This window comes from Struthio camelus, chromosome 4, assembly GCF_040807025.1.
Source record: "Struthio camelus isolate bStrCam1 chromosome 4, bStrCam1.hap1, whole genome shotgun sequence".
In the NCBI taxonomy this organism is placed as follows: domain Eukaryota; kingdom Metazoa; phylum Chordata; class Aves; order Struthioniformes; family Struthionidae; genus Struthio; species Struthio camelus.
In genome coordinates, this window is record NC_090945.1 from 73,671,856 (window position 1) to 73,697,118 (window position 25,263).

General features: G+C 38.2%; 1 protein-coding gene across 1 annotated transcript in view; it reads right to left on the reverse strand.

The window, feature by feature from the left end:
- Positions 1-25,263, reverse strand: part of JAKMIP1 (janus kinase and microtubule interacting protein 1) — a 157,062-nt gene that overhangs the window by 67,681 nt on the left and 64,118 nt on the right. Inside the window, exons 5-6 of the mRNA XM_068943406.1 lie at positions 22,886-23,159; positions 11,335-11,829 (exon numbers count right to left, since the gene is read on the reverse strand). Of these exons, the coding sequence (XP_068799507.1) occupies positions 11,335-11,829; positions 22,886-23,014 (624 nt within the window). The 5' untranslated portion in view covers positions 23,015-23,159. The remainder of the gene's footprint in view (positions 1-11,334; positions 11,830-22,885; positions 23,160-25,263) is intronic.

Below are 25,263 nucleotides of genomic sequence, written 5' to 3' on the forward strand. Positions count from 1 at the left end.
GAGTGGTAGGACACGGCCTGACTAAACCAAGTCAAGCCATGACCTGAGTTAAAAAAGACAAACTTGAAGTGAATAAACTGGCCTAGACTACTTTTAGGTTACAATTATTGGTTCTGATGCAGACTTCTTGCCTGATTTGGGGAGTTGTCCGGGCCTCAATTATTAATCCGGTAAATTAGGTATAAGAATTTCCAGTAGATTCCAGTTTTATGAGACTTTCAAGTACGCCGAAATGATTTCCAGGAAAAGAACGCAGCTTTTATTAATGGAAGAATTGCATCGTGCAGTGTTTCGGAGGGACTGTGCACTGAACAGCAATGACAAAAATTAAGCAGCTGTCTCATTCACTGAATGCTATCTGTCACGCACACTGATCTCTCAGGGATCCTTTCGGGGGGAAAAAATATGGTCATGTAACTAAATACTGTGGGCAAAGTTTGGCTTTCAATCACACAGGTGTTCATACTGAAATAAATGGAACAGCTCCCATGTAACTGAGAGCGGCATTTGGCCATGCAATGCATACACTTAACAAGGAAGAACTAAGGTTACATAGGTGGCCTTGATTTAAAATACCAGATTTGTACTGCATTTCATATATTTCATATTCTTTCAGTTTAAACGTTCAATGGAATGGCAGGTGTATAAGATGGAAGAAAAAATAAAGTAACAATTTCAGCATGGATTGCTGCTTGTGGAATGGCAGCAGAATACATCTTTTGAAATAGATGTGATCACTGGAAACATGCCCATGTCTCCCCTTCATATACACTTCCATAGATCAAAGCACACCAGCTCATACACACTAGAAAGAAAAAAAAATGCCCAAGAGCATGGCTTTGGTATGGGAGGTAGGGCAAGGCAAGAAAGAAGTCAGAATTCCCCTCTGCTTTATATTCCCTTTTTTCTACATTAAAGACAACATGTAGTTAAATTCTCAGAAAAAAAAAAATCATGTTTCAGACAAATAGAAAAATCTTTGAGATAGTGATAAGAATTAAAACAGCAATCTAACAGCGATGACCAGGCACTCTTGTTTTAAGGCTTATATTTTACATTACAGGCACACACTAGAGAACCTCTTACTCATATAAATACATACACACGCACGCACACACAGCGCGTGTAAGTGCTTGTTTCATTACTAGCACAAAATAGCAGAAAGAGGAATTACTAAGCAGATTTGCTCAACTAATTTAACATAAACTGATAAAGATGAATAGGACAGCAGCAATAATCCATCTACCCGAAATTCTGTTTCAGAAGGTGAGGATCACTGCATAATTCCCCTTCCCTCAAGAGGGCAGTTCCATCTTTGATTTCTCCAACGGAACCAAATCAACCCAGGCAATGCCTCACTTTTCTGATATTTTCTCCAATCCCTGACCCAAAGCTTTACTGTATTTCTGCTGACTTGCACAAGCAAACGTATTCATCTTCACTGCCTGCTTTCTTGACAGAGACTACAAAATACTCCAGAGAGGAAGAAAAGGAAGAGAAACATTTATTAGAGATGCAGCATCCCTCAGTTCCACGTGGGTCAGATGTCAGATCAAGGGGCTGGCAGACAAAGCAAGAGAAGGTGCAAGACTAGGAGAAGGAGAGATATGACTTAGATTTAAACCGAACATAAGCAAACAGAGCAGAGAGGAAAGGTCAACCGCTCTCAGAAGACTTCAGCTTAACTTAGTGTATATTCTAACTGCAGTAAGGAGTATGCACACCGTCACCATGCCCGTTCTGTACCACTGTAGGACTACTCTTTTCTTGAAGATGTCTTGCCAGATTTGGTTACATGAAGTAAAAAAGTTGGCATCATAGAACAAAACAGCCTTATGCATTTAGACTGTGTGTTATAATATTTATTTTAGTGAGAAGAGGAGTATCTTCCATTAGGGAAATGGAAATCAAAGTGGATTAATCTCATCTCCCTGCTGGTTACTATTTTGACCAAAAACATGTTGTAGCAACAACAGTGCCATAGCCATGATGGTCTACGGATCCCAGAAAAGCATGGTCTGAAACAGAAGCAATATACTTCATTACACTAAGTGACATAGCTTGAAAAAACAAGCTTTCAGGTACAAAAGCCCTTCAGCAGATTAAGAAGCTATTTGTTTAAAAGCTGGTCAACTTTTTCCACATATATAAGCTTGCTTTCCCATAACTGTTTTGGTCTAATAATATACAGATGTATACAAACACGCACACTTTATGATATTTTCCAGCTGTCATCTACTACTGTAGACAAGTTTATCATTGGCTTTTTTGGTATTAAGTGAAATAACAATTAGTGCTCTCCTCATGACCTCTCAAGTTTAAGTGTTTAACCCTTTATTCTGTTACTGTAGTGTTCATTCACCAGAAGGGATTGCCACATTAATATGCATAGCATTCCTTGCTTTTTCATGCCTTTTTCAGTCTTTTTTTACATTACCAGAGAACCATCCCCAAACTGCTCATCGCTAACGTTATCACCTTTAATTCTGTTCTCTCCCAGGTCCAATATAATCATACATCTAAAGATGGCTTCTTCCTAAGATCCATATACACAGCTAGACCTTTCATCCAAGTTCTTACATCATGTATCAGTCATTGCAACATCCTCCTTTTTGACCTTTTTGCCTGTTCGCATCCATTCAGAACACTGTTGCTAATGATGCTCTCTTCAACCACAAAAATCCTGTTTCCTCATTCTCTAAACTGATTTTCTTTTCATTACATTAAACAAATAATTCACTCTCACTTTCAAGGATGTTCACAGCCTAACTACAGTCCATTTATCCCTTATCTATTACTACGGTGCCATCTCCTAGCCTCATTACTAACTCAACATATTTTTGGTCAAGCATTTTCATGCTTTCTCCCACGCTGCTCTTCTTGCTCGAAGGAACTGTAAAGAAATACTAATCTGGTTACCTGATTAATCTTCCTCAAACCCCTCTTAAATTTCTCCTTTTCCTTGACACCTCTAAAACACAAAAGGAAACCATTAATAAAACTGTCAACACTTAACAGTAATAAGCTGCTAAGATCACAATCTAGTCACTGGTCATCTAACAGTATATCTAAGTTAACATATCCCTGAGAACCTAGGACATGGGGGAGCACGTTGCAGAGACACAGGAAGTTCTCTACAAGAAGCAATGCAGATATGGCAAGGGCAGCACTCACTTGAAGCTAATAAACCTGGATGGATTAGTTCTCACCTGATTCATGACCTGATTCTGAGCAAAGGTGCCTTTCCACATTGTTCCTCAACCCCTCACGGTCCAGGGAGCATGCTGCAGGACCTGCCACACCAGGTGCCTAGAGGAGGTTTCTGTATCTGTGGCACAATTAATCCACAAACTGAGATAAGTGACATACGGTAACTGAAAGCTGACTGTATTGATCTCGCGCTAGCACTTTCTCGTATTCTTCCACATACCACTATTCATTTGCTACCTCTCAATAAGGTCCAATGGTAGCGATAACCTTTTCTTCCAACATAGTTAGCACAATGGGATCCTATTCCATGAATCTATGCCATGGGCTCACAGATACTACATTAAAACAAGTATACCATCCCAGAAATTCCTTCCCCTTGGCTTTTTTGGTCTCAAACTTTTTCTCAGCTTAAAACAAATTTGTCCATTTTTTCAGCTACACAATGCAACAGGACGACACCAACTCTTTGACATTCATTTTTGCTTGTATTTAAAGCATTTTAGAATTCTTTATGCAATCAAGCATGGTACAATTCAATATAAAAGGTCTGTGGTAGAAAGGTAGTGGAGCAATGTGGGGTTAGAACTTTAGTGTGCTTTTAGAAGAGATGTAACATAAATATCCTCCAAAAGAGGATTGTAAAGAAAATAAGGTCATCCACCGGCAGCTGCAGAAGCAAATCACTGAGAAATGACCTTGTATAGCATGAGTAACTCCTGTGTGGTTGGTTGAAATTACAGCTTTCTAAAGTATCATTTCTTAATTAATGGATTTTGTACCATAAAATGTTAGGTGCTGAACACAGCAATTACCTGTATTATATCAACAAAGAGTTAGCACTTATAGCCTGTGTCAAAATTACACAGTTTCTTAAGAACAGGTACCCAATAGCCTTCTAACAGCCCTGAGAAATGAGCAGAAATAAGTGTTTTAATGATACTTATCAAACATGAAAGAAAACCAAGCCAAACATCAGAAAAAGTATCCCCTCGCCAATTATCCCACACTTCAATAGCTATAGCACAAGAAAGTCAGAGACCTTTAGGGGAACTTTAGCCTCTCTCAAAGTTGAAAGAGAAATTCCCAGGGAATTAAAAGCTAGATCTATCAAGGCAGTGATATACTCAGTTTTCAAAGTGGAAAAAGCCAGCTGCTTCACTGCCAAGTGTAAGATCTTCCTCTTTACCTATCCGTACCAAAGTTATCTCCCAGCCCACTGCAGAACAAAATTTTACAGCGCTCTTCTCCAGGAGAAACTGAATTGATCTTTATATTAAATGGCTGATACTGAAAATAGGGATATTTTGACAGGAGAATCGCTAGTGACTGGGGAGCGGGGGAAATTAGCAGAAGGGAGAGGCTACTTAAACAGTCAAAGAAGGAACTACATGGAATTAGCATGTTTTATATTTACAAAGGGACACTAAGAGCCAACAAAAGTATTCCATACTGAAAGCCCACTCAAAGCAAGGAATCAAAATATTCCTGTGTTGTGCATAGCACTCTCTGCGTGAGATTCATTCATCTGTTCATTTAAATGCTTGCTGCTTATTTAATCTAAGGTTTAGGAGGAAGAGAGGTAAAAGATGCCAGCCAGCCCAGTGGAGAAGTAAGGGTTACATATATAGGTACTTAATGTTTGACCTAAGCTTTCTTCCTTCCATATGCAACATTTTCCTCCAGTATCTTTTCCCACTTTTTTTTAAAGCGTGTCAAATCTCAAAGGAAACTATATTAGAAGTTTAAATTAATTTTACAAGAAACTCTATATGCACAGACAATTCCACAACTTTTCAATAGAAGGTTTTATGAACCTATCTCAAAAGCACCTTACGTTGTTATAATTGACTACAACCTCTGCTACTGCATCTCTCCTCTTACCTATTACTCCAGCTTTAAGTGTTCACTGACAAAGCTATAGCAAATAAGTACTTATAAGGAGGAAAAGGTAGAAAGACTAAGTAATCCAAGCATAAGGAGTTTTTTCTCCAGACGCTACACCATACCTCATTTGCATGGGTTTTTGATAAGGAGTTACATATCTCATAAAGAGATAAAAAAAGTCTGATTTCTGACCTACTTACTGTAATAGTCTTAAGAAAATAGTAACAAGGCTGAACCTGTACTCCAAAGGGCTAGCAGCAGATCTGCCCGGTTCAGAAAAAAGAATGCCCTGCTGGGAGGCTGCTCTGCTGGCTCCTGGGAGGACAAACATAAATCTGCACAGTACTCGGACAAGGTATTATTTGCAGTACTAAAATACTGACGATGGTAGAAGAGTCTTTGCAGGAGTCTTTGCAGGAGATTAGCTCAGCCTCCAAATGTAACTGAAAGAGGCTTCGCAAACAGATGGCAAAATTCAGAGAAGGAGCCCACAATTCAGTATCAGCAGCTGTGTATGACAGACATGCACACGTATGTAAGTGAAAGGTTGATAAGAAGCATGCTGCAGCATTCTCTCCACAGCCATGCATGACTGCACACACTGGGAAGAGGCTTTCCAGTTTCAAAATATAAGATTTCGGAGAGGAAATAAAACTCATATACGTATGCCACTGCAGAAACGAAGCGAAAAAGGCCAAGCACCATCCTTCTTTCCAGGCCTCCACGCAGAGGAGGAAACACACAATCTCCCTATGAGTGGCCAACTGTCCTCCTGTATCAGAATTTTTACAGATACAAAAGGTCTCTGTATCACCCTCCTCCCCCTCGAATGTAACCTAAAGGTACAAACTAGCAGTCTTAAAATGGCGAAACCCTAGTAATACGAAGGCAGGAAAAAGTAAATGTTATCAGAAAGTAGTTGTATGTAACCACTGCAAAGCATGTAACTTTGATTTTTCGTGGAGAGTTAAACTTTTGCTCCTACCATTTTTCATGTTTTATTAAAAGAAAATCGCTGAATCTCTCAGAAGTGGAAGGTTTTTTATTTGATCATCCAAGCGTTACCCCTTAAAAATAGAAGACAGTAGCACATTTTATCAGCTTCATCAAATACCCACATGAAGAAATGGCATTCACTTTCCTCAAGTTTGCAGACGATACCAAATTTGGGGAAGCAGTTGATGCACTGGAGGACAAGCTGATGCACTGATGGACTGGAGGGACTTTGACAAGCTGAAGGAATGGGTCAAAAGGAACCTCATGAAGTTCAACTGCAACAAAGTGCTGCACCCAGGACGATTTTAGCTCCTGCAACAGAACAGGCTGGAAGCCAACTGACCAGGAAGCAGCTCTGCAGAAAAAAGACTTGGATGTCTTGGATGGCAAGTTGACCAGCAGCAAGAGTTTGCAGCACAGTGGGCCAAATCAGGAAGAGTGCAGCTATAAAGTTGTGAGGAGTGATTTAGTCTTTTATTAAGCACTTGTGAAACCACATGTGGAGCACAGTGGCCACTTTTGGGTCCCCAGCATAAAAGAGGTATTGACAAACTGGAGCAAGTCCAATAAAGGACGACAAGGATCATAATGGAGCGGGGGCTAGGGATGTTCAAGGAAAGTGCGAGGGAGCTGGGCTTGTCTAGCTGGCCAAAAGGAAGGCTGAGGGATGGATTAGAATTGCAGGTTCCAATTCAACTGCCTAAATGGTTGGTACAGGGATGACAAAGGCAGACATTCCTCAGAGATGCACAGCAAAAGGGCAAAAGGTAACAGTCAAAAGCTTCAGAAAGAGAAATTCCTAGTAGATAAGAGGGAAAGAAATTTCACAGTGAAAGATTTTAAGTATTGGGGCAGGTTGCCACAGAGACTGGAATTTCCATCTTTGGGATTCTCAAATTTGACTCGATGAGGTCCTGAGCAACCTCATTCAACTCTGAAGTCAGCCCTGCTTCAAGCTGGAGGTTGGACCAGGTGACCTCAAGAAGACCCTTTATTCTACGATATTCCAATTTACTCATGCAATTCCAGTACAAAATAATAGATTTGGGAATTACAAACAGACAAACATAATGGGAGCTATGCAAGGCCAGAAAATACTAACTTGTAAAAGCCGTGAATCCAAACTTGATTTTTTTCCAAACTGGAACAATTTAAAGTCTCTGATAAAGCTTAATTCTCAAAATGCATTACTCTGGATCTTTCAGAAGTCTTTGTTTACATCATGAGATACAGTGTTATACACAGGCACAACACTGAAATTAAAAATCACTTTAACATTAATGGTAAATAAACATACTTCAGCAGATATCAAGATGAATTTTTTCCCTTGAACAAAAGTTTCTGTGAAATTGCTTTGATTTTTCTTCTCTAGGAATTGCACAACTGACTAGGCTGAATTATATTCTTTCAGGTACGCCATTACATATTTTTGGAGAACACTAAACAGAGAAAGGATTCTAAATGTGGAAGGGCTTTTTATTTCATACAGCTAGATCATTTGGACTGAGAAGACTGAAGACACACAAATGACACACACAAATCACAACTGATCAGGATTGCTCCTGAAAAGGAGTTGTTTTTACTTTGATTCCACTAATAGCATGAAGATTGTTTCCTTAAGAGTATGAATCTGCAGTAATAGACTCACACTAGTCTTTAGAAAATTTTATAAGGTCATTTAAGCGTATAATTGAAATAAGCAAATCTAATTCACTCGATGTGGTGTGTCCCCTCTAAAATATGGAACTGCTTATGCACAGAATGAGAGCAATGGAATCTTTTGGATTGGTTTTTTGGGCAGGAAAACTGGGACTATTTTACATTATAGTGAAATAAATCTTCCAATTCACTTGAATCCAAAATATTTAGGAATATTTAAGACGATCATATGTTTAAAGTTTTTAACAAGGTTGAACAGAATTTGTCTGTGTGTGTTTCTTGTTAAAGGTTTTTCCAGGAAATAAAAGAAATACTATTCACTAGAATCCCATAGCACAAAATACAAAATCCATTGTGATTCACTTATTCAATTTGCTCCAGAGTTCAAGTATTATCATTATATTAACAGTAGCTGACAAAATAAACGTTCAGCTTCCTAGGTCATACTGTAAATGGCTAAATAATGTAATTCAATATACTTTTAACGATTCTTTCTTGTATTATTGTCCAGGGCAGCCACTGTAAAGAGTCCATTGTTCATACCTCTGCAAAAAGCATATCTAGGACGATGCCAAGTAACGGCCTTGTTAAAAACTCTATTCACACAGCCCCATAATGAATGGAACTTCTAACTAACGCGATATACTATTCGTGCCCTCTTTCACAGCTGTGCTGCTAACAGAGTAAGGTTGGTTTGTTGCCAAAACTCACCTTCCATGTGAATATATTGTGCTGGCTGATTTAAGGCAAAAGAGGCAAACTTTACCTTCCACTGGAAACTTTTAACTTTAAACCTGATTTTACAGGTGAGTCAGTCAGTTAAATGACAACTTTAATTGAAGCCCAAGAAAAAATTGGCCCAAATATGCTGTGGCTCAATTCAAAACTGTGAAGAAACCTTCAAAGTGGCAGACCTTATTTTTAAAATACTGACATTTGTACAATACAAGTCTGGCTGCTTACATACATAATGTCATTGTATCCATGTATTCATAGACAATGAATTGTTTTTTTCTTTTTCTGTTTTTTTTTTGGACTGAAAGCCAAGAAAAAGCAAGATTTGTCTCCAATTAGTCAAGGGTATTACAATCAACGTTAAAAAATATTCACTTTTTTTTAAAGTTGCAATATCATCTATATGAAAAAAAATCAGGAAAACTAAGCTGTGACCTGAAGATACAAAATAAAACTGCCTAGCCTGACAAGACAATTAGATGCTGAACCCCAGAGTATGCTGATTTTGAATTACAGTATGGCCTGCCCACTTAGACCATTAAGACCAGATATGCTTTTCTTTTAATACTGCCATAAAACACAACACACAGAGACACCCTTTCAAAGCACATTTATTGAAACTCAGTTATAGAACTATGCTGATACTAATGACAACACTTGCAGAAGGGTAGAAAGTAAACAAACCAAATACCTCACACCTGTAGCTGATAGCCTTAACAATTCAAAATTGAAGGCAAATTTCCCTTTTCACTAATTAAAGTGGGGGAAGAGGAGAATATACTGATTCCATAATCTGATACAATCACATAATCTCAGATTTACAGAGGAAGAGAGAGGCATCTAGGAATTTTACATTATATTTTACCTCCCCTCTGATGTTAAAGGGTGTGATATATGTTAACAACTATGTGATAACAACTGCCTAAATTAGTATGAACTCCTAGAAGAAACTCTTGTCTTTCATAAAAAAACAATGCATACAATCTAACGACAAGATTGAAATTCATAATCTGAAAGGAGGCAAGCCACTATAAGGCAATACTGTTTTTAGTTTTTACTTCTTCTGGAAAAAAAAAAAAAAAGAAGGAAAAAAGAAGACATGAAGACTTTTAGTGAAAGCCCAGGATACTAAGTGCATTCCTCTGGACCAGGGAGCAGACTACAGGAATTTTCCATACGTTCTCCAAACACAGCCACCTTTGTAGATGTGGCTGCATTGAAAACTGCAGGAAGACCCGGAGGGGCCCCATAAGGCTCCAATTATAATTCTGAGCGATTCAACGGGATTGTTCTGTGCCAGACCCAAAACCCCGACTGCCCCCTCGGCGCCTTTGTACCACAGCAGGCGCAAAGCTTTGACTCTTCAAAGAGCGGAGTTAAGCAGCTCCTTGACCATACAGCAGGCATAACGCAGGCGTGCTTGCGGCGTTTCCTGGAGCAGCCCGCGGTGACAGAGGCCGGGGGGCACAGGCACCTGCCTCACCTCGCCATTTCTCAGGCTTCAGAAAGTTAAACTGAACCAGAAGCTATGCGCTAGAAAAACACAGGCAACCGTCTCTCCTTTTTAACAGCTTTAAAATTACTTTTACTTAATAGCCATGTTTTTAAGATTATAAAGTTGTAATATGGAACGAAACATGAAAGAAATTACGCTCACAAAAATCTCTCATTGCTAATCTCTGCAGATGCCTTTAATTAATCAAGAAAGTGATGCCCTCTGAGACTTGATTGATATCTAGTTTATTGAAAGCACAAATAGTAGCTGCACTAAAAGCTTTCATGGCCTCACACAGAAATCACCAGCACAAAACAGTCGTTACTCGTTTGCAGCTTGCCCTCACCATCATTTTTCCTTCTTTCCAAGAAAGAAGACGACATAGCTGCATGAACACGAACTGATAACATATTTTTTACTTAAGCAAACTGATATTTAAAGTCCAGCCTTCTTGACATAAGGTAAATATTTTATATATTATTATAATTTTGCATTATATTTGTATACTTATTGTGCTACTAGTTTAGCCAGTTTAACAACCAAACCTTGGCATATACATGCAAGATATCATGGTACCAAACACAAATGTTCTTTGATGATAAACGACTGTAAATATACTACTAAGTACAGTCCATCCTATAGGTGCTTTACATTTTACAAAGCTACAGAGTTTGAAATATTTGGGGCATCCCTTGTTAGGAAATATTATTTGCTCTTCTGTTGTACACAAGCAGTGCAGTTTGCCATCGGGGCTGAAGTCCTACGAAGCATGAAGAAGCCTAGGCCCTAACTTTTGCACCCTTGAAAGGCATAATAGGTGGGGAAAAAAAATTTTCTTAATACAGAAAAGAGCAACAATCCTTGAAACTGAATAACAATGTTTTAGAAGGAGCAGAGACGTTGTCTGGGTTCAATATGACTGATTCCCCAAATAAAAATACAAAATTTCTCTGATAACTCCGTGTCTCCATTTCACAAAGGTGTTTTTCCCTGCGAAATGAACAACGCCTGACTGCTTTGATCAATGGGACCTTGTACAAAAATAGAGCGCAGGCAAGTAGGAAAAAGGAGGCCCATTTATTTGACCTGTTAAGAAAACTCACCCTGGAAAGTTTTGGTTCATCCATATTCTGTTTGATGGGACATAAAGCTACAGATTAGGTTGGGCCAGTCATGGAACCGCAGCTCATCTGTGCTCGAAGGAAGAAGAAATGGTGGAAATGGTGGCCTATTGTACCAGCCAGCAGTGATGAAAGATGCTACGGCAAAACACGTCTGACACTTGTTTGTGGGCAGATACAGTAATAAATTAGTGGTTGCTATAAAGTAAAAGATGGATTACTTGATGAACTCACCAGCCTGCGGATATCCCGCTCACATTCACGCTTTATTCTATTAACCTCCTCCTGATGGGATTGATAAGCTGTGCGCAGGTCAGCAGCCTTCATTTTATCCGCCTGCATAATGTTATTCAAAGCTTCCTCAAGCTGCTTTTTACCAGATTTCAGCTCCAAGATCTCCTGCTGCAGCTTCATTCGTTCACTGTCGAAAGCTTTCCGAGCCTCCTCTTTCGCTTCGTTTAGCAGTGCTGTTTTCACTTTGTCGGCTGCCCCGTCCCGCAGCACGTTTACTGTTGACTGCAAACGCTGGATTTCACCATCTTTAATTTTTGCCATCCGTGCAACCTCCTGCTCATGCTGCCGGATCAGTAGCTCTCGGACGCCCTGAAGCTCCTTCATTTTCTCCTCGTGGAGCTTCGCTTTCAGTTCAGAAACATAGGCGGTGTGCTTGTGCTGCTCCTGCTCCCTTTCCTGCTTAACCTCTTGGATTTTCTCTCTCAACTTACCCACCTGGAACATCAATATAAAATATTGATTAACAAATGTTACCATACCTTTAAAAGTCATTGTGGGAGCCTGTTCTACAATATTTTTTAAAAACGTATCCTAAATACTCAAAAGCAAAGTCAGCGCAGGTGACATTCCTCTCTCTAGTAAGCAACAGGAGAACTAGTGCTCGAAACAGGCCTCTTGCATGTGTATGAAGGAATCTACTATGGGGATGTGCTATTGGAAGGAAGTACTCACATTTTTAGGGAATAAAAAAAACTGAGCAGCATCCAAGCTAGTTCTCCTCTTACTTCCCCTATCATCAGTGTCCCCCTTCCCAGATTACTTTCACCCATAACCTGTCTACTGTGCCCTACAAGCTGATGAAAAAGGAATCAACTAGGAGAGAAAAGTGTTTGTGTTTACACAGGGAAGGAAATGCTGGAAAATTTTCTAATATTTGAAGGACCATGCTTCAGGGATGGCTGGGAATCTTAGATCTTCAAACATATTAACTCAATTTATTCCCACCCCAGCCCTGTGTAGCTAAGAAGCACTATCACCCTTTCACAGATGGGATGCTCAGGTGGACATTGCTTGACTTCCCCAATCAGCATACACTGCCTTTGCCAAAGCCGGGATGTGAATCCTGAATTCCTAGACCCCAGTCCAATACTCCACCTATGACACTTCCTGCTAATCAAATAAGAAAGGATATTGCCTTCAAGAAACAGCGAGAAAGAAAACCCATCAACAAAGGTAGCTTCTTATCAGTAGGAATATGGGGAAGAAAAGCTAAATTAAAACTTTAAAATAACATTGACTTTGATTTCTCAATTTCTACTTTCCTGTAAGTCTTCATTGGATAAGCCACAAGAATTGGCCTTCCCCAAAATCAAGTTACTCAAGAGGCCTCAGACTGGGCATCCCAACCCAAGGCATTCAAAATCCCCAGACACTTCTGAAAAATGTAGGCCACGGATCCTAAGGGCTGATGAAGGCAGGGGGAGGAGGAAAGGTCTTATAGCCTATTATAGGAACCCACTGTGATAATACCTCATTATAAAGTGATGCTTAGCAGGCTGCATGAGGAGCAATGCTTCTTCCAAGTGGGATTAAACATTAATTTAGAAGAAAAAAAGCCCAGAGAAAGGCTTGCTTCTCTGTTATGGTTTACTGGGAAAGCTATAAAGTGTGTTTCATTATGCTTGATGTCAGGAACATCTTCATACTATCCCTATCACAGTGGCTGCCAAAATATGGGCTCTGCACATGATCCTCTAACCTAAAGCAGAGTTGCAGACAAGCAGAGATTTCAAAGACTTGCTTTTTAACCTTGAGTGGCAATACAAACATGTATATCGCACAGTGCTTCATGGTTAAATGAGGTTAATGAGCAGTGGGATGTTAGTCACTGTCACACATTCCTAGAAGGCTTGCATTTATGTTAAGTGAAGCTGGGAAATGTAGTCACACAATGCATTTAGTTTAGCATTTAATTTATGCTAAACTAATCCAGAATTGCAACTTGTCAAAGATTTTAGCACAATAATGAGGGGAGAGCTACATTAATATTCAGATTAACATTCAGGATGAAGGCATAATTAACTGTTTTTTGGTTCTGGATTCTACAGTCAAAACAAGAACAAAGGATTGATTAAAAACAATCCTGCACATTTAGAACAGGCTCAGAAACCTTCATTACTTTGTTTATTGAAAGCAGGTTGACTCTAAATAGGCACTTTTTCATGTTTGTTTTAAGAAAGACAGGGCATCTTAACCCAAAAGCCTCATATAAAAGTTGTCAATGAATTCAGAGTTACTCCTTAATTTGAGTTACCATAAAATGAGACCAATTGTCAAACCCATAGGATTTCCAGAGGCCAAACTCCACTCCATGAGTTATAACATATTTTCAACAGTAACTTTGAGAATCAAAGAATGTAAACTGACCACTGGTAAAGCAAAGGAGGGAAATATCTACGTTTTCATGAAGGTAGTCCTCTAGATACACTCTATGTGTTATGACACAAAAATGTAAATGAATATCATCACTGATCTAGTCATTCCATTTACAAAGCTTCAGTGAAAGCAATGTAAACTAAAAGAAAAAAAAACTTCTAAAATCCTGGAGTTTACACTGCATCTTAAATGCATATCACTCTTCATGACCCAGTAAACAAGATGCATGCTAGTTTTCAAGGTTTTGATATTGAAATTTTAGAGTCTTCTCTTGTTATTTCTTCTTGTAAGAGAATATGGAAAATTAGATCTGTTAGATCTTCCCTGAAAGTCGGAGGTTGTCCCTCTCTCTATCCCCCTTTTCCCCCCCCTTACAATATGCAGATCTATTACTTCTGGCTTCCTGAGCAACTTACTGAATGAAAAAATAGCACGGCATTTTCCCATATGCCTAGTCTCAATTTCAAAAATAACTTGAACTTTAAAGCAATTTGTCTGTCTTTAATTTCAGGGGGTTTTTTTGGTTTGGTGGGGTTTTTTGTTTTATTTTATAAATTAAATGCAATAGCAACTTTTCTTCAACAAGAACAAATCATGAAATATGTATGCTTTTTTATAGAAAACAGGTAAACCCTGCTTCTCTTTCAGCACTCTTACAGTCTAATCTAATGGTCAGCCAACAGCATCCTTTCCATTATCATTTCAATGTGCCCTGGATTGTGTCATTTAAAACAATTCACTTAGGCAAGACTGCTATGGACACTATCAGCCAAAGATGTCATTATGAAAGAGAGAGACCTAACATAGTGCCCAGTTTTAGCAACAGAACAGTCAAAAATTGTAGAACAACAAGAAAGAGCAGCAACAAAAAAAAATTATTAATCATAGCAATTAAAGATACAAGGCACTCATGGTGATTTTCAGCGATCAGCCTAGATTTTACCTTCTCCAACTATTAAAAAAAAAACCCAACCTTTTGAGGGGGTTTTCTGAGGTGGGGGGTGGGGGGAAGAGTTGTTGTTTTTGTTTTTTAAAGTAATGACTTTCTTTTCCTAATAGAGATCTCTATTTTCTCTACATCTTTTCAACCCCTATAGCCTGTTCCTTACTCTCCTAATAATGGACTAACCAGGCAACATCTAGTCCTTCAGTGATGCTTTGAACAATGTAATTCTGAACGAGATGAATACATACTCAGACATACGGCAGGCTGTACAGCATAGTGAAAACCACAGGGGAAAAAAAGAAAGTCTTATATCTTTCCGTGACAACTTTGGAAATTGTATCTAAATTATAGTAAATACAATACTTTAAATATTTGCAAGCTTCAGGAAAAAGGTTGAGGTTGGAAGGGACCTCTGGAGACCATTTAGCCCAACCCCACTCCTCAACTAGAGTACATTGCTCTGCACCTTGTCCAGGAGGGTTTTGAATGTCACCAAAGATGGAGACTCCACAACCTCTCTGGGCAACCTGTGCCAGTGTTTGACCCCACAGTAAAACCTCACAGTAAAAAAGTTTTTCTTATGTTTAAATAGAATTGAAAATGGACTAAAAAGAGTCTGGCTGCATCTTCTTTACTCCCTTCTATGCATATTTATATACATTCATAAGATCCCCGTTGAGCCTTCCCCTTTCCAGGCTAAATGGTCCCAGCTCCTTCAGCCTCTGCTATGTTAGATCCTCCAAGCTCTTAATCATCTTCATAGCTCTTTGCAGAACTCGTTTCAGTATGCTCCCTGTCTCTCCTGTACTGGGAAGCCCAGCACTGGACATAGCATTCCAGATGTGTCTCACCAGGGCTGAGCAGAGGGGAAGGATCAGCTCCCTCAACCTGCTGGTGACACTTCTCCTAATGCAGCCCAGGATGCTGATGGCACTCTTTGCTGCCAGGGCGCATTGATGGCTCATGCTCAGATATGCTCTTTTGTCAGTGCAGACACAGGACAAGGGAGAGCTGTGCGCTTTAGTTTACCTCTGTAAGGATTCTACCATCACCAGAAAGATCCCCAGTATGTTTTTACATTCAAAAACAGGTTCATTTACATAGTCTGATACCAGCTGATATTTTAACAAGAAAGAATATACATTCAGCAGCAATTTATTCTACTACTTTTAAAAATCTGAATTTTCCTTGCTTGTCTAAAATTAAGGAAGTGATCTAGCTGCAAGCAAAAGGACAAGAAATAAAAAAGGCTAATTATCTGTCCTACTGTGTGACTAAATATGGCTTCACTGAATTACAGCAACTTCTATTAAAAAAAAAACTCTTCCCTGCAAAGATGTAAAGTAGTCCAAATGTCTCATTCTGGAAAGTGTTTACAAAAAATATTTTTTAACATGGAGCTCATTTCCAGTGTCATGACAAGGGGCAAAAAGCCAAAAGCACTAAAAGGAATAAAATTTCTTTTTGGTACATCTCTGTACCAATAAATCCAGGGGTTACCAAGGCAACTTTAACCTCTTCCAGCCAAGACCATTTAAAGAATTTTAACAAAACTTAATATAAATGCATCATTCCGGCCCTGATTCTGAATATTGCTGAGTATCTTGTGCAAAATGCTGTGAAACATCACATCTCCATAATGCAGAATAACACAATTGCATATGCAAAGCCAGCTCTATCCACCCTAGATTAAGCGGGAAGACACTGATATTAGCAGGTTGCAACTGAATGTACTAAGTTAACTTGCCATATACTTTATGGCACAATTCTTCCTTTTCACCATCCCTTGAGTTATTCTGGGCAGCAAAGAAAAGCTTCCTTTGGAGGATCCCTTCCTCTCTGTGGCTGGCTAGAGAAAGGAACTACTGTTGCCTTTCTAGCCATCTTCCTACACCAGTGTGAGGGTCAAGGTGGTTAGCTAAGTACCTGAACACTAATAAGCTGTTGCTAGGCCACCTAGAAAGCTCTTTATGAGAAGGTATTTTGCTCCACATTGAAACCATATATGTCAGCATGCATTCAAGCAGCTTTGTCCATCTGATCTTTTCTGAGGGGGTTGGTTATAGGCAAAAAAAAAAAAAAAAAAAAAGGATCAACTTCCCAATCTCTGCATAAATACTCATTCACATCAGGAATCTACTTAGAAGAGAGAGGGGGAAAAAAAACCTAAAAGATTCATTCAGGACTTCCATTTGGAACAATTATCTATACTGGTATGGAGCCTAAGCACAAGGACAAGCGACAAGCAACCCCAAGAGTCACCAAGAGGCACTAAACACTGCTAATTCAGGAAAGCTGAGTGGAAACAGCAGTATTACTCACTTCTTTCTCCTCCACCCCTCTTTTTTCAAGACAAACTCACTCATTGGTCTCTATCTCAGAGAGTACTCAATCATCTTGAGGCACTGGATAAATTGCAAGGTATTTTGCTGTAGACCTGAAGCTCCTATTTGGAAGTGACATGACATACTGCATCTTATAGCAGAAGCAAGAGAAAATTACTGTTGAACAGGGTAGTGCCAGAATAAAAAGAAGATGAAAGTGCTCAGTGAGGAAGGTAAGTAACCATTTGAACTGATTAGTATGTCATGGGATAAATTCTCCATTAACTGGATTGTAAGAACTCTGTGTTAAAATGCACAAACTTCAAACTATTTAGGGGGAAAACATCCTAAAAATTTATACTTTTTAGCACATGAAAACCTTTCTGTGGAGTAAACTTGTAAGAGTAGATCCTTCAAGCTTGAGAAAGATAGTGAAACCTTTCCAGAGAATTTGGAGGCTTAATCTTTTTATTGGAAGCAATAACTGGTTACTTCAGTCCACAGATCTACTTGATCTTATTCATTTTTTTCTCCATAGCAACAAACCTCCTGTAGTCTTTCTTCATTCTGTTCACTTTCATAATTATCCTCCTCTTAAATACCCATTTCTAGCAATAAATAAGTCTCGCTAAAATATATAATCAAGAAGGTCACATATCTACTGCAATTTTTCTTGCCTCAAGCATTTTGACTCCTCATAGTCTTTTAAATGAAACTCTCAAGATTGTGTGACAGTGTCAGAAGATCACAGAAAATGTGTTTCTGCTCATAGCTGCAGATATGAAATATATCTCTTTTCCTTATGCTACATTGGGATCTCCTAGAAACTTCTGAAGCATCCAGTGATTCTCCTCTTGTTCCAGATGTAAATAGCTTAGTACATAATTTGATCAAGGCATTAACTGTGGAGGCACTATTACAGTTCTGACCAGAATTTTCCTGTAGATCGTGCTGTAACATCAGCCTTTTTTAGGATCCCTTGCTCTGTCCACATCTTTCACCATGGTCCCCCCAAAAGGTTTAATTATCATACTTTCTTGTTGATTCTTCCAAATGAAGGCTAATCATAGCTTAATATCAGTCCACTGATGTTTCACTCCTCTCTGCTGTTTTACCTGGACTAGAAGTTACATTATCATTCATTAGTATATTCGGCCATTTAATGTTTTTGAATTTGACACTACCATATTTATTCTTAATAACTTTGTTACTTACTGTCCAGTCTTTGACAGATGCCCCCAAATTCTCTTTTTAGCAATTTTGTTATGTATTGAGAATTTAATTTTTGTAACAAGGGTACAGAACTGCTGAATTCAAATGCCCTTCAAACACTGTCGTAAAACAACCTACCCGAAGCGAAGTGCTTCTTTCTAATCCCAGTCAGTAGTGGTAGGAGTAACTACAGTTTTATCTATATTTCATCCACTTTCCTTAATTTCAAGATGGTCGTCACATTTCTTTCCCAATTACAATACCCTAGTACCTCCCTGCTATTCAATAAATTCCTTATAGATCAGTAAGTTAACTGGCTCGTTTTCTTTTGTATAAATGGCACAGGAATAACATGCATTTAGGTACGTTCAATTTGTTTGGGTTTTCACAGCAACATCTGTCTTTAGAATTCTTCCTTACATATTAGCCATAACCCTTTTCCATACAATTTTAGTCACCAGTAAGTGCAACTGTTCTGACCATATGTTTAACATTTCATCCATTGAATATAGAGGTTTTTAGAGATTACAATGGATCACTGTTAGCCACAAATTCAACACGTAACATCAAAGCTCAAACAGAAACAAAAAGGGAAAAGAGAGAGGAGTTACAGAAACAGTGTATGAAGTTGTAAGGTAGTACAGCAGCAGCAACAGAGTTGAAACATCCCAATTAACTTATGCAGATGTTGTTTGGGGATCTCAAATCTAAAAGATGTACATCCATAAGCAGAATCACAATCTTTAAAAATGCCCCCAGACCTTAGTGAAGATGGAGCAACAGTGACAGCAAACATTCTAATATCATGTTACCAGGAGAAAGGATTACCTCCAGCATTGGAAGAGTATCTGCTAATGTTTGTTAACCATCTTAGTAAGAATATGTACTTTCTGGTTCTGAGTGTTCATGGATCTGAGCATAGGCACTTACACAACAAGTAAGCCAATTCACGTTTTCCTAAATCTGACAAACACTATGTTTATTCATTGGAGCTCCTCATGCTTACTACACAGGACTTAAAAGTTCACTGAGACTGAGTCCTAAAGTAAGCACAGTTGTTGTTACTTGTGTAAAGAAAGCACAGCCCATTTTGTTACTTGATACCCAAATGTTAGATGTCTTCCTGTTTGCACTAGCAGAGGGTCGTGCGTGAGCAAGTGTCCATCCCTGCATTTCTTTCTCCAGGATCTCCATAGGTGGCAGCAGACAGCTCCTTCACCTACAAACCCAAGTGGACAGCAGACAGGCTACACATCAGAGGGCCCCAACACATCAATAGGGCGGTCCCAAAACAAGAAAGAGACATTAAAAGGGATGTGAGGGAAGGACATAACTTCTACTCCACCTTTATTAAATCTGCGTGGGACATCAGGCAGCACAAGCCTAATGAATCCAGGTGTTTGTACATCAGAGGCCGAAAATATCAACAGTGAGACCCACAGCAACGGCTACCCAGAGAGCTGCACACACAGAGGCTTTAGATCAGGTATCGGACAAACACAGAGGAACAATCGTACAGGAGAAAGCTCTTAAAGTTACTCAACAACAAATGACACAAAATGATCTGGGAAAATATGCACAGTATTGGATGTCTCTTGGGTAAAATTTTATTTCAAAACAACTAGTATTTTAGCATGCAGAAATACGTTAAGATTAACTTTCATTTGTGATATCCCTCATCAATTAGAAGGTTCTTCCTCAGATAAATCATTAATGTTTGCATATACATGAGAGACAAATTTAGCAGAATTAAATTAAATGAATCCGCACCACAAGAGTTTGTTACCTCTCCTAATGCTGTACGTGTCCCAGAGGCAACAAAATTGTCTCTCCAGCAGCTTTGATTTCCCTTTTACCGCTGTGCCTATAAAGCCATTTAATTTATTTAGGATTCTCTGGGCACAGTGCCTTTACTTTGCTGATGCTAAGATTCAATTTCTGTTGGTTTTGTTACTTATTTTTAAATTAGAGTCTAAAGAGGAAAAAATCTCTATAGCTTTAATTTACTCATCTTGTCAGTGACAGCCTTCACCATCCTATGCAACTGGTGCATGAACAGCGAGCAGGCTGTGGCCATGACAGTGAGGAAGAAGCCACGTGGCCTCAAACCTAGTTAAATGAGCAAAGACCACAACAAAGATGTGGAAAAGAGGTTGAAGACAGCACTTTCCTCATCCTCCCCAGGGTAATGCTTCCCAGAAACGCATTCCAACACGCTGCAAAATATCCTGTGGATGGTACTGTATATCTAGCAGGATCAAACAACCCCAGTGGCCTACAGATATGATTGGGGGGAAGCAAAGCATGAAACCAGGTGCAGCGTGGGGAGCAACATCACCTGTTCGAGGGTTCCACCTGCAAGACGAGACCAATGCATTTTAGAGAGCTCCAGCTGGAATTTCCTCGTTCATATACCTACACAGTATACATGCGTGCCCGCTCACTTCTCTGCATGCATATGTACACATGCGCAAACACATCTGCTATGACAACCTCAACACTCCAGAAATTCTAAAATTCTCAGTCTGTAGAAACACGAACAGGGGACTAAACTGAAGCAACCCTTACCGGGCTGGATAGAGGTAAACAAGCAGGCTAGTTACAGAAAAATAGTGGCAGTGTTCCTATAGCTAGCATAAGTTTATAGCTACACTTCAGTCTTGGCTGAGTCAGAGTTAAATCCGATGCTATTATAGTTTAAGTGTCACAGTTCAAAGTATGCCAGGGCTAAACTGTTTTTAGCGATTGTTTAATCTTTCTATAGTTTTTTTTAATAATCGGAGTAATTTGAATACTCAAAGTTAATTCATTCTTCTGTCCAAGCTATAAGGTAACTTTAAAAGGTATAAGGTAAGTTGAAAAATGTATTCTTTCTAATGCAATATGTAGAAGATAATAAGATTTGCATGTCTGTATTTCTATGTAAGAAGTGATACAGAACACAAAAGAGGAAATGAGATAAAATAACTAAACAAAAAAAATTTAGTTAAATGTAGCGTTGGCTCATGATTCTTTTCCCAAACAGAAGCACTGCAGCACTAAAAAAAAACAGGACAGTTTATATAACACAATTTATCAGCTGATAAATTCAATTTTTGAGGGTCTCAGCCACCAATAAATTTATTGGTGTATGTTTTAAGGAGCAGAAATAGTTTGTGCCACTCTTGTATCAAAGCTTATTATATTGAACAAGAGAAGAAGTTGGATGATAAAGCTAAAACTCTTTGCTCAGCAATACTGCTGATCCACAGGAAAGGATCAGACAGATCAGAGCACCTGCAGTCTGAAAGAGAACTCAAGCAGTAATGGGCCATAAGGAAGTGTAAAATAACATCAGGTTTTTCAGTTTTCTGTTGTGCAAAATACAGCATCCTTTGACTTTTTGCTTTAATCCGGGATGAAGAAAAATTTCTGACACAAATTTAGTTGTCCGTCCATTATATCTGAAGCAATTAAGTCGACCAAATCAGAATTTAGGCTTTGTTGCTTGTTTTCTCTGTAAGAAAATAAATCGTGAAGATTGGTAATTTTTTCTTAACTAAAATATGAAAAAATATGAAAGACTACCCAAAGCTGAGCATCGCATCACACAAGGCTCTTAAAGAAACTAGAACATACTGCAATATTACTATATAGGTGTTCCAAAGATTTTTGTGAAGTGTCTCCACTTCCACAGGGGAATTTTACACTGATATAGAGAATCAAGTAGGGAAGAAAGTTATGTTTTTTAAAGTGAACGTATGTTTATTATGAATGCTTGCTCTACTGATAAATGCTTGAGACTCTTCCAACTACAGGATCAGCAAGCAAACACAGATTAATCCCTCTCCAGTGCATGAACTGCCTTGTGCAGAGTCAAATGCAATGATTGAGATTAGTAAAATAATAGAACAGAAATAAAGTTATTGACCATCTATATTTTAAAATGCTGCAGAGCTGTATAAAAATAAATGCTGACATTTATAAATATACATATACTGTATGAGTGAACAACTTTTCCTAGGTGTATCCTTGATTATTCAAATACCTGCAGAACACAAGACAGGTAGACACCATTTATGGATCTGTTTCATATGCAAATAGCTACATCATTCAACAGCTCAGAGCAATAGCACTTATAACCTAAGCACATCAAATCAGGACTTCTACACAGCCAGTTTCCAGTCAGTTTACATTCTCCATACGTATGTAAGTGACATGCTTTAAATGTGATGCTAATGTTCCACTTTACATAAACTGCATTTTGTAAAAACAAGTATATAGTGCTAAGATCTAATACAAAGCTCCCTTCAAGTCACGTTAAGCTAGTGCTATCTGGATTGCTGTCACTGCACATTTCAGTGACTGGAAGTCTGGGGAATCTTTACTCCCTTTCGCAGGTTATTTGAAATAGCTATCAAGAAAACTGAATTTAACGCTAAGTTCTTCTCATGTTTCATATCACACATTCCTTTAGTTCAACACAACAATTTAGGTTCATCAATGGTTCTTCAGATGATTTCACTTCTTCGATTGTCATGTTTTTCTTCTAAAGCTACTGTATTTTAATAGTGAATTAGTTTGAGATTTTAGGTCTGCTGTTTATAACACTGCTAATCTTTACAAGAACGATCACCAAATGCCGAACACATACCTTGCTTTTTTCTTGTTGAAATTCTATCTGGATGTTGGTTAGTTTAGTCCGTAATTCCTCATTAGCAGCTTGTAGTGCTTCAATCTCCATGTCGGACTTCTCCCCCTTGGCACGACTTTTCTTTGACATAATTATTTTTGAAGTTTAAAATAAAAATTTTTGCTCCACGCTGAGCTATCAGCTAGTGGCCTTCTGCTTTTAGCATTTAAGAGTCACGTAGCACTCAGAATCCTTCACATAAATCGCTGCCATCATGGGTGCTGTCCCTCGTGTCCTGAAAGAAGCAAAATAGCCAGAACAGAATTATTAGACTATACCAATGGCCAGAATGAAATATCACACTTAATATGAAAAAAGTTGCAAAAACAAATATTAAGTTACTAAATCCAGTTTTAAAGTATACTGAACTTCCTTGTAAGAATGTACTGTATCATATAGTGTACTAGGCTTTGAAAGAAAACGATCAGAAAAAAAGTTCCGCAATATTTTATCAACTTATCTAAACACATCTACTGCCCACAGGAACGAATCTCTTTGCTGTCATGATGAATATAACATGGTAGCATAAATCATATCTTATTCAGGACCTAGCCATGCTTAGGATTCCCAAGAGGCACTGAGACAATCCTAAATTAATTGAAGCTAGTGGGGCTTCAATGGGAATAATTTAATTCCTGTAGTACAGAGTAAGCACCTCTCACCTTAACATATCCGTTACAAATGTATTATTCAAAATCATCATGGAGTCTCACAACATTAGGAAATACAGGAATGGTGTTACAAAACTTGCAAACACATTTTTTTTAACTTAATAAAGATATAAGAAAAACTGCACACGTTCAGGATTGATATTGTTTCAAATGCCCTAACCAAAACATTATGGTACTTATCTTCATTTTCATTCCCAAGCCTCTGTCCAAGCTTAATAAGTATTCAATTATTTAAATCAGCTTTATATAATATTCAAGGAGAATATCAATAGCAGACAAAGAAACCTAATTCCAATACTTAGGAAATCCCAAGATGAGTTTGCTTCAAGTTATAGACGCTTAATCTAATTTTTTTTTCTCTGCTCACCTCCGAGAATAACTTGGTGCTCCAAAGGACAAACTGAGCTGCAAGCGCTATCAATGCTGAATTAGTTTCCAAATCCATTTCCTCTGCTCATTTCAAATATCTACCTAATTTTCATCATTAAATTCCTGACAGAGCAGAGAGGTTCCTACTTTAATACTTTTACGTTCCTGATGTACTTTACTTCCATGAAAATTACTACCTATTTGCCTTCAAACGAGATATTGCTCCTTCCCACATACTTCTACTTGGGAGTTATTTTACAGACTGTAGTACAGTGAAAACCACCAGCATTCTTTGACATGTAACTCCTATAGGGTTATTCACTCTGATACTTCAGAGGTCTGCAGACAAACACTACTTATTTAGTTGAACTAAATAAATAAGTTTTATTCTCATTTTTAGAGATTAATAAACTAAAATGGAGGATATTCATTCCATATATTCATTTACTGATAGATACAGTTTTTTATATAAGTAACAGCTGCAAAAAGACAAACCATTTTCAAAATAACTTAAATGAAGTACTTGACTTGCTTTGTAATACTGGACATCATTTCTTCCAAACTTTATCATCTAAATAATTTATTCTATGCAATAGAATTCAATTTGCTTCTTAAATCTACTATATTGAGCATCTGCAATATCTAATTTATGAAAAGCAGTGAATTAAATTCCATATTCCCATATCAAAATCACCTGACAAAACAATTAAAGATTTATAGTACTGTGATTGTATACATAATTGCTAATTCTAGAAAAATAAAAAAGCAATATTCTTAAAATGAAACAAGAACTCTTCACCAAGTAGGAGAAACCTGAGTATTTATTTTCTTATTAAAAGAATTGGGTGGTATTAATTTATATAGTTCCTACTATGCCAACTAACATTTAATCAATATATTTCATCCAAAACCCTTAACTTTGTGGAGAATTGGGATTCAGAAATCAGTTTCCAGTGTTATTTTCTTTGGCCAATTGAAGAAAAAAAGAAGCTGAAATAATGCAGATGTGCAGGTCTAATACCTAATAATTCCACCTCATTAGAGACAGAACAGTCTACGAGGAATGAATTGGTCATTAGCTCAAAGCCCATCTCCTGAAATCTTTACTAAAGCAAAATTCCTGCTGCAGTCCAAATTATATATGATTTAATTCAGTAGGTGATTCTTTTAGTTAAGAAAAGCAAAAATTTCCCTCACTGGCCTGGCTATGTGCATTTTAAGCTCATTTGATTCTCCCCATCCCCCACTCCGAAATCTCAATTACAGTTTGGCATAAAGCATATTTAAGTGATAGAAGTG